The sequence below is a fragment of the Lotus japonicus genome, chromosome 5 (assembly GCF_012489685.1).
Source record: "Lotus japonicus ecotype B-129 chromosome 5, LjGifu_v1.2".
In the NCBI taxonomy this organism is placed as follows: Eukaryota; Viridiplantae; Streptophyta; class Magnoliopsida; order Fabales; family Fabaceae; genus Lotus; species Lotus japonicus.
In genome coordinates, this window is record NC_080045.1 from 7,613,295 (window position 1) to 7,624,202 (window position 10,908).

Here is a 10,908-nt window from a genome sequence, read left to right on the forward strand (position 1 = left end):
CTCTTACACATTAGAGCTGCACAAAACCTTAAATCTAAAATTTCTAGGTCTTTGCGAGAACAAACAACATGAAATGCTCAATTACTAGTTCTAGGAGTCGCAAAGATATTTCAGTAGAAGCTTTCAGACTCATATGACTTTGAACATAACATTACTCCATAATAAACTAGTTTGATTTTGCTTGTGTTTTTGGTATGCAAACGGTGCCGCGCCACGCCAAAACAAACCACCACAACCTCAACCGACGCTGAATTTGTTTACTTATTTATTTATCACTCACGTGCTGGAAAACTCTTAGGGACAACACCGTCATTTACTACACCTTCTAGGTCATCTCGTGTCCAAAATCGTGGGCCATCCAAATTCCTCAACCTACGGCCCCCAAAGTCCCAAACGCACGTGTCGTGACCAAAAAGTGGCTCCACATTTTCCACTTTACCAATTTGCCCTCAACAGAATTTCCCCTTTCACAACCCAAGCATATTCTCTTCCCTTCTTCCTCCCCCTTTCAAAACCTTTATTACGCGTAAAGCATAGTCCTCTTTCTCATGCAATAACAAATAACAATTCTCCCATCCAAACACTTCCCAAACTCGTTTCCTTGAAAAGCAAAACCAAACAACACTTTCTCCCAAGTTTTTCTTTCTCTCCGTTTTTTTTCTCTTCTTCTAGGATTTTCTTTCCCTTTCCGCACTTAGAATCCATAAAACGTTCGTAACCTTTATTTGTTCACTTTCTTCTCAATTTCCGAGAGAAAAGAAAATCGATTCCACCGTTTGGTTCGTTCGGTGGTGGTGTTTAAGAGATGAACAACAACGACTGGTTATCACCGATGGATTCGGATCCGTTTCACAACTTTCTCGGTTCTCATTTGCTGCGTTCGGTGGTGGAAAATTCTGGAACCACCGCGCTGGACGAGGCGTTTGGCCGCGTGTCGAGGCTCGCCGGCGCGGCGTTGTTGTGGTTCTCCGGCGGCACTAGTTCGATTGCGGCGCAGGATGTGGCGCGTTCGCTTCGCGGTGGTTGTGGTGGTGGTCTTGATCGGTTTGGTGGAGGCGTTATTTCCAATGTGAAGGTTGTAAAGGCTAATGTGGCTGCGTTTAGGTTTCCGTTTAGATCGAAGAGGAAATCTTCTTCTTCTTCTTCTTCTGAGCCTTTGACGTTGAGGAAGCTTACGAGTTTCGCGGCGAGGTTGCTGTGGAGAGAGGCTAAAAGGATTCAATCGTTTCCTGTTCTTTCGTTAGCTGCTGCATTGGTTCCACCCATTCAAAACTTGTATGTCACATTCATGTTTTGATTTGATTGATTTTTCTGGTTAGGGTTAGATATATGATGTTTTGTTGAATAGAATTCAAATGGATGGTATGGAATATGATATTGATATTCATATCATTGTTGGAAATTCTTTGCAATTATTTCTAAAGGCAAAATCAATTATAGTAAGAAGCTTATCTAAGTAGCTTCTGGTTGTTAGAATTAGGTTCCGTTCGGAAAGACAGCTTAATTAAGCGCCTATGATCATAAGCGCTTATGACATAAACGCTTATTCATAAGCTATTTTAAAAATTGTATTGTAATAAATTGAAAATAAGCTATATATAAGCATAAGCTCTTTTTCATAAGCTATGCTGAGTAGCTTATGAAAATAAGCTTAAAACAACGTATGGCAAGCCATAAGCTGTTTGCATAAGCTCTCCTAAACATTGACATAAGCGCTTATGCTATCTGATAAGCTCAAATAAGCTCTTCCAAACGGGGGCCTTATTCTGTAGAAAAATAAGTTCATCCAAACATGCTCTTAGAATTCATCTCATACAACAAATTGTGGGAGATTAGGAATAACATAAGGTTTTCATACCATTGGTTTGGGAAAGGGATGTAATGATGAAAAATCGTAACTTTATTTGAGTTCATCTCATACCTCATTGGGGGAGAAGAAAAATATAAGTATTTAATGGAATATGATAGACTAGACTCTGTCATGTTGCCTTCCATTTATTGGAGTTTAAGAAATCCTTTTGTTCAAACAATGGTGATTGGTGAAATTCTGTTTTATTTTCTTTCTGCCATCCCAATGGGTTTGTGCTGTTCACTGTCTTGGTTTTATGATGATGAAGTCTTCTTTTCTTTCTTTTTTTCTCTTGGCGTGTCTTAATTCTGCCTCTAGGTCGTCAAATGTTCTTGCTGGCCAGTTGCAGAGTCCGGATGTTCAAATGCATGGTAGTATTGAGCAAGTGCCTAAGGAGGTTGAATTCCAAGGATGTCCTCGTTTATCACTTCCTGAGTTGAGCCTAGCAAAATCTGCGGTGGAGCCTAAAACTGGCATTGAGTTTCCTGTGGTTCTGGACAATTTATCAGCTGGAGATCGGAATTCCGGCTTCAGCTCCGAGGTTAGTAGTCAGTTTACAAAATTTACTTTTTTGGCCCTTGTGTATTTCATGATTAATTTCTCTGCTCCTTGCAGCTGTATTGAGTATTAATTAAGATACTGTTGCTAAATTCTTGCTTGATTGATATCTATTGTTTAAAGCTGTTTATTGTTTACGATGTACATAGTTGATTAGAAACTTAGTTAGCTAGTGTTTTGGATTGCTGTGCAATCTAATGCAAAGTCACTGTCCGATCCCCACTCACAAATCAATGAAAATCAGGTGGGAAAAGATAAGATACAAATCTATGTATAGTTGAAGCATCCCTCTTGGTTTCAAACAGCAGAGTGAGATCAACAAGGCAAAGAGAGAAACCCAAAAAAATGCTAACACTAAGAAAATGAAAAGAAATAGCAAAGAAGAAACATGAGAAAATCTGACCTAAAATCTAGAGAAACGTTTTAGAGGAAAAGCAGGATCATTTTGGATAGATTTTCTAAGAAAAGACGGTGAAAATCTTAAGCAAAAAAAAAGACAAGGAAAGAAGATAAAAGGAACAAGAAGATAATCATGCTGCCATGTTGGAAAACATGGCAACGAGGATAGAAATTTGAGAGAAGAGTGATGATAGAAGAAAGTTGTATATACGGAGTCACAAAGGGACATAATATTAGTAGAGAATTAACTAAACGCAATCATCTAATTAATCATGGGCTAACTAATTACCAGTTCGCCAAACTTTACCATGAAAAAATATGGTTATATATTAGCTACGGAAAATGAGTTCTGTTATAGATTATAGATTATAGACTGGAAGAGAATACTAAAATTATTTCTCAACTCCTGGCTTGATACATTGTATTCAATGCGACGTCACTTATGTCATTTGTTAACTAATATTTCAAAGCTTTTTGAATTTAATTTATTTGCTTATAACTAAAGCTTGTGTTTGAGGTTCCATATTTTCCTTCCTTTTTCAATAAGCTAGTCAATTAATTTGCTTCAGGTCCTGGTTGGAACTGGATCCAAAAACATGACATTTGTTAAAATCAAGTCTCTGAAGGTCTATGCTTTTGGATTTTGTAAGTTTTTCATACTTGATGTTTTTCCATATGTTTTGTGAAGTGTTAGCAAAATTCCCCTTGTTTATGAAGTCGCTTTTGGTCTTTATTTGACAGATGTTCATCCGTACTCCCTCTGTGAGAAATTGGGCCCAAAATATGCATCAATATCTGCTGATGAACTTGATAACCGTCATGATTTCTACCAGGATCTTCTCAGGTCTCAAGCATCATTTGTGCTATTTTTTTAATGTATTCATAAAATTTTATTCAATGACTTTTCGGTGATGAACTGATGATAACTAATTATATATTGATTATTAAAAATTACACGGAAAATTTTGTGGAGTTCTATGAAAATTTATAGGAAATTTGAAAGGCTTGGTTGAATTAATCAATTAAATGTCCACAGTCAGGATTTGACTGGATATTATCTATTTCTGAGATTTGCAAACTTAAAGAAGCTATTTGTTTGTTTTGATAGTTATGGTATTACATATTAACTTTGATGTAACTTTTGGGCTTTTTACCATTGCAGGGAGGACATCAATATGACTGTTAGGCTTGTTGTAAATTGCAAGGGTATGAAAATTAACAGCGTGAAAGAGTAAGTTAAATTCTCTCTTAAGTTGTTTAAATGTTTGCTTGTTTTTTTAATTTAATTTCTAAAAATTATATTTAGCATACCTTACCTTTGTTATTTTTTAAAAGAAATCCTATCTCTTCTGGTTGTGCTTACTCCTTCTCTGTGATAAACTTCCTTCCTCTGTTCTATAAATTTTTTTTTACCTAAATGTGCTGGTATTTACTATTTAGTATTCAAAATATGCATGTTTATGAAGTCCAACTATTTTTGCCCTTCCATCTTTATACTCATCGTGATGTATTGAGAAATTTTATTTTTCCTACTGAGGTTTTGCTGAACCATGCATGTTTAATTCATAATGCGATTTGATTGATTTAGATTTGAGCAATATTAGAACCATCCAAAACCCATTCAGTTTATATATAAACAACCAAGCCATGGATGAAAAGAGCTGGTCATGTCTTCTTCTGCAGTGGTGCAGCCTCAATATGGAGATACTTGCCATATAATTGAATATAAACTTACACTGATATGAAACTGAATTTCTTTTTATATTTGTATGCTTCGTTGCAGTGCTTTTGAGAAATCACTTCGAGCTCGATTAGTTAAGGTACTATCTTGGAAAATCATTTCTGAACGTCTCTACTCTGGATTATTCTAACTTCTAACTTCTCCCTTAACCCCACTTTTGGTCAGGCAAATCCATCCACAGACTTCGATTGCCTAAGTGCATTTGGTTCATACTTTACAGAGAATTTCCCGATTCCATTGGTAAATAATCAATGAATATGTTTCTTTTCTGTGATACTGAATAACTTGCAGAGTTAACATTAGCTGTACTGCAATCTTGCAGGGAACAGTTATTGAGTTCAAACGAACAGTTGATGGTCGACTGATTACTGAAAGTAAGTAGTATTGAGTTTTGAAACTATGTTTTTATTGTTTGCCAGCCTTCGGGTAATCAGGGAAAATAATTCTCATCTATTTGGGTTTTCTCTCTGTATGCGATCCTGAATTATTGAGAAATTTGTGTTTACCACTGAAATAATTTTTTTTACCCTGTACAGTTAGTGGCCATCAAATTGGAAGCGTCCACAGCAAAGATTTGTGTCGTAAGTCATGTTCAATCTAATGTGCTTTATTGCACCAATTTAAAAACTTCTGTATTTCTTATGCAGAGCATCAAGCTGAACTCAGGTTCTTCTTTTGTTTTTCTTGCAGGGGCTTTCTTTGACATGTATATTGGAGATTTACCTGTGTGTGAACAAACTAAAAAAGAGATCGGCATGAATGTTGCAAATATGATTAAGAGGTGTTGACACGGTTTGTTTTCTATCCAATTGTTCTGGTTTTTAGAATGGACAATTGGACATGGCATGACACATAGTATAGCAGAAGCAGTGGTTTCATGAAATTTGTTTTGATCTGCTTTAAAATTATTCACCGGCATTAGTTTTCAAGGTTTGTCCTTTGAATTAGAAGTCATTAGGATAGCCCAAGTTGGACTGTTATAAAATTTTATATGCATCACTTTGATGCCTCTTTCCCAGTTAGGTGTATAATCATATTTTAGAGGATGAAAATGGAAAAATACAGATTAGAATAAATGTCTGTTTGCTCAAGCAAGTGGGTAACGATGAACTTTTCTGCTACCTTTATGTTCAACATGGTAACATGCGTTCAACTAACATTCCTCGTGGAATACAGATGAGATATGATTTGGGGACAGCATTTCTGTATGCGAAAGAATGATTCAGTTATCGATTATAGAATATGTAGCTTTAATTTATAATGCTAAAAGGTTGATTGTGTTATGTGGCAAGTCTGGCTGGATAGTTCTTCTCTTGTAATGTAGCTTTGATTTATATTGGGTTGGTGCAATGGATGGGACACTCGGTTCCCACCAATGCCATGATGCAGAAAAAATGTCTCACTGAACTGGCAGCATTTTGTCCAATTATAGCCATTGGCTTCTCTGCCTATTTCCTTAATTTCCTCATTTCAACCCACGCGTCGTGTTGTAATTAGATAACAGTAAAAATTGCACTTATGAATCTGCATCCAAGTTTTATACTATCTATAATGTTCAACTTTATTTTGGCTTTAGACGGGTTGGAATCTGAAAATAGTTTACTAGTTTCGATAGATATAAAAGTGACAACATACTATTATTTTACTCTATCAGGCATATTGAGAAAATAAGGAAGAACTTAGTTGCAGAGAGTATTAAAAATAAACAAGAGTGGTAAAAACGGTCCATCAAAAAATACTGCAAAAGTTGTTCATTTCCTCGCAAGTTAGAAGCTAACTTGGTTGTTCTCTCTTTTAGGGTTTACACTGCAATGGTTTTAACCCCATGCTAGGGTTCCACTAAGAAGAGTTTTCTGTCCATATTTTGTGATGGTGATTGGTATTTATTTAAGGCTTAAATATGTTGGGGGCCCCTATAAAATAGGTGTCCTTTGGTTTAAGCCCCTACAAAAAAATTTCTTTGCTATAAGCCCTTAAAAGGAAAATAATATAAAGGTTTAAGCCCATGTCGTCTAGTTCCGTCAAATTCTTGCTGAGTGTGCTAATTGAAGTCGACGTGGATTTATGCACGTGCACCCGTGTTAATGACAGAGGAAGCCACGTCATTTAATGACGTGGATTTATGCACGTGCACCCGTGTTAATGACAGAGGAAGCCACGTCATTTAATGAGGGTAAAAAAAATTAAAATCCTATAATCCTAAATTGGGGATTTAGGGTTAGAGGTGGTAAATTTAGGATTTTAATTATTTTTTACCCTCATTAAATGACGTGGCTTCCTCTGTCATTCACACTGGTGCGCGTAAATCCATGTCGACTTCCGTTAGCACACTCAGCAGGAATTTGATGGAACTAGACGACATGGGCTTAAACCTTTATATTATTTTCCTTTTAAGGGCTTATAGCAAAGAAATTTTTTTGTAGGGGCTTAAACCAAAGGACCCCTATTTTGCAAGGGCCCCCAACATATTTAAGCCTTTATTTAAATAGGGCAACAGAAATAGCAATTCATAATATAAGTACTTGCAAAATGTCATTTCAAGAAGCTTATTGCAAGATGTGCCATATAGCACCTTGTGGATAAAAGGTGGAAGACCAGTCACATGCTCCATTTTAGTTCTTAACAATTTTTTTATCAATAAATTTAATTCTATTTGAAATAAGTTTTAACAATTAAATCATTAGTTTAAAATATTGTTAGTTATAGATAGCTTTTTTTTGAAGGTTAGTTATAGATAGCTGGAAGGACTAAAAATGTTTTGCACTTAAAATTTTTAACTTAACTAATTAAGTTATTTTGAATGACTAATTGATGATGCATTTTTAGGGATTAATTAAAATGAGATTTTAGTATTTGTCTAAATCATTCATGAGGGTGATTTAACCTCTAATTACGTGGACCAACAAAATTTAAGATAGGGCAAGACATTTATAACTTTTTTCTTTATATTTTTTTATGAATAATCTTGTTGTTACATTAGAGTAGGGTTAAATCAAAGTTTTGATACATTTACACCATACTTTATCTTTTATCTCATTTCCATTTATTTTTCTTCTTATCTCTTTGCATTTGTTATCGTATCACCTATTATATCACTCATGTATCTCTAGGTGGAAGTGTACACATAATTTTTCTATTTAGGAAAGAAGATGACCATTTCATACTTTTTTTGTCTTGTTTATGGAAAAAAAAAACTTCTAAAGAACAAGTTAACATAAGTTAGAGACTTAGAGCATATTAGCGAGCTAATAGAGTAGACATGTATTCCTTTTCATGTCACAATCTAATCTAATGTGTCTCAAACAGGATCATGATCTTTCCATGAGAAAACTTCACAAAACATTAACGTCTATATATTATATAAATAAAGAGAGAGAAATCAAGTTTCACATATAGAAATTAGGAAGTTTAAATCTGGGCCCGGGCTTCAAAAACTTAAGGTGGCCTAAGTTTGGATTTAAAATTGTATAAACTCACTTGTTGACAAAAAAAAAAGGTAAAATCATTTGGGCTGGTTTCGATTTTGACCTTATTCTTGGATATCGGTTAAACAAAAAAAATTATTAGTACGTGTAGAGTGAAAGACTAGTCCATGATAAAGTGATGACAATCAATATGTCGTAAGAAAAAAAAATCAAACTGTATTAGGTTCAAGCTAATAAAAATTAAGTAACATTGCTAATGGATGGTTGGTTCAGATGGGGATGATAATAATCTCATGAAAACATGAATTTGTTTAGTTTTTTTCGTTGGAGAGAGTGAAATGTTTCACTTAATAATATCATATGACTTGAGAGGATCTTAATCCTTTCACATGGTGCATGTCTTAATTATGAGGCCTTGGGTTCGAGTCTTAAAAATGAAAAAAGAAACATTAGGATAGTTAGTTTCACCATATATAATATGAATGTTCTCGAATTTAATCAGATTATCTCCTAATACAAGAAAAAAATGAAATGAAGCAAGTATTTCTTTAAATAAATTTATGAACATATATGAAGAAAATGCATGAAACATCAAAAGAAAATAATGAAGAAATATTTAACTATGTATTCATTATATTTCCTTGCCATCAATTTTATTTTGATCTCCACATGGGTTGAAGCGTACTTTTCTTTTGAGTTTAAGATTTAATGTTAGTTAAAGGGCGTGTTAGGTAAAAAGTTTGATTAGGCACTTATTTTTTTGATTAGGCACTTATTGATGATATAAGCACTTATCGCATAAGTTTATAAGCTTTTTTTTATGTACCAAAAAAAAGCTTGATTTTAAAATTAAAATAAGCTTATAATACCATATATGTGCAGGGACGGATCTAGCGGATCTACATTATTATGATGTGAAGGGGCAGCTCCTCCCACTATGTTTTTAATTTTTGACAGAAATATACCGCATTATACACTATATTTTTAGAATATCTAGTGCATAATTTCCCCGCAAAATATTATGTGGCCTTATGGCTTTATATTTTGGAAAAATGTGGTTTCTTTCTCATTCTACTCACACCCACATGAGAGAGATAAAAATAAAGGATAAATAAGATAAAAATGTGATACATGATTTGATGGGAAAAAAAATCGGATGAAAAATAACCAGTCCCTCTGATATGCACAAGTTTTTCCTTGTGTAACCTTACATAAAGCATTTTTCCATGCTATTGGGGGTTAGCTGGTTTTATTGAATTTCTGAATAATTAAATTAATGTTTTTTTAGTTTTGGTCCAAATCTATCCTAAAATATATTAGAACCCCATGATGTTTTGGTAATTATGTTAGGAACCCAAAATATTCATATTCTCCTCAGTCTCATCACCATCGTAAATCGCAAGCCCTGTCATCACCATAACCACCGCTGGAACCTCATCACTTGAAAAACTTGTGCATATTAAGGGGATTTGAAAATGTGTGGAAACTCTTTCAAGTTAACTGAAGTTGAAATTTTGTGGCTATCTCCCTTTTCACACTTATTAAATAAGTGGATTCTTTAAATATTTACAAAGAGGGTGGGTTATTGTTGCCTATACCCACTTGAGGGTGTTTTGTTCTCAAGTTGCTTTGAATTTGAATAAATTTTTGCTGTTTGGAAAACAGAATATTCAAAAAAAAATTAAATAGACACAGTGTTTCACATGATATTATAAATGCACTTTTGAGAGAATCTTAAACCAACTTTAGATTCTTATTATTCATTTATTATTTGTTTCTACATGCAATATCCATAGGTCATACATCTCTGTTTTTTCCTTTTATATTTCTATCAAGAGTACAAAATTCTCATAATCTTACCGAACTTCTTGATAATATTAAGAATAAAAGAGTTGTACAATATTTTTAAAATATGAAGACTTGTAGAAAATATAAATATGATATATATATATATATACATATATATTTATTTAATGTTAATAATTTATATGTTTACCCATTAATCAAAATTTATAAATCTCTCACTTTATATGTGGGTACAAGTATTAATTCATAAGTTTAATAGTTTATAAAATTTAGTTAAAAATAACTTATGAATCCCCATAAATTACTTTTTATAAGATCATCCAAATACTTGTATAAACTTTAGGTGACCCCTAATGTGGACCACTTTTAAAGTGGTCTAATTTTAGACCACTTTTTTTAACCTACTATAACAGGTCAACACATTTTTTTTAAAGATATTCAATATATGACAAATTTTTAATGATATTTTTTCTTAAAAAATATAATGTGTTGACCTGCTATACTCAATCATAGTAGGTGGTGTAAAATTACACCACCTAAAAATGGAGCATATTAGGTTCTCCCTAAACTTTATACCATAAAATCAGCTATTCCCAACACAGTTTAAATTTTGAAGGGTTAGTTAAACGGTGTGTGTACGTTAACCACCAACAAAAGGTGGTAGGCTGGTAGTGAATTTGTGATGGTGACTTCCCCCATTCTACCACGTGATGGAAAAATAAACCTTGTAATGCCATGAGTTGGGCTTGGAGTACTTTTCACTTTCACATCACGTTACTATCTTATCCTCCTTCGGTCCTTCCTTCCTTTCCTCATAAAAAAGATATTACAATAAAATGGGAAATTTGTCTGGCTCGGTCTTTGGGTGTGTTTTTAGGTTTTTACTGTCGGTGTTGGTTGGTTTGTATTGCGTGCTTAAGAGTTTGCTTTCAAGCCTTTTGATATTATTATTATTATTATTATTATTATTATTATTATTATTATTATTATATATTTATCTTTCTAAAAAAAAGGGGGAAAACAATTGTAATGTCAATGTGGTTTTTTGTAAAACTAGAGAATATATAGTGTGATCTAAGGCATAGTGACTTAGAAGATTATTCAAGTAGCAAGTAATGTAATGTGTGTGT

At 33.7% G+C, this 10,908-nt stretch overlaps 1 protein-coding gene across 1 annotated transcript; it reads left to right on the forward strand.

Annotated features, from left to right (window-relative positions):
* The first annotated feature begins 506 nt into the window (after positions 1 to 506).
* LOC130718128 (fatty-acid-binding protein 2) lies at positions 507 to 5,931 on the forward strand. The gene is made up of 10 exons (XM_057568611.1): positions 507 to 1,275; positions 2,168 to 2,390; positions 3,376 to 3,451; positions 3,548 to 3,650; positions 3,969 to 4,037; positions 4,590 to 4,626; positions 4,713 to 4,787; positions 4,870 to 4,921; positions 5,084 to 5,128; positions 5,238 to 5,931. Exons 1-10 carry the CDS (start codon positions 806 to 808, stop codon positions 5,333 to 5,335), a joined length of 1,248 nt encoding a protein of 415 aa, XP_057424594.1. The 5' UTR covers positions 507 to 805; the 3' UTR covers positions 5,336 to 5,931.
* The last annotated feature ends 4,977 nt before the right edge of the window (positions 5,932 to 10,908 follow it).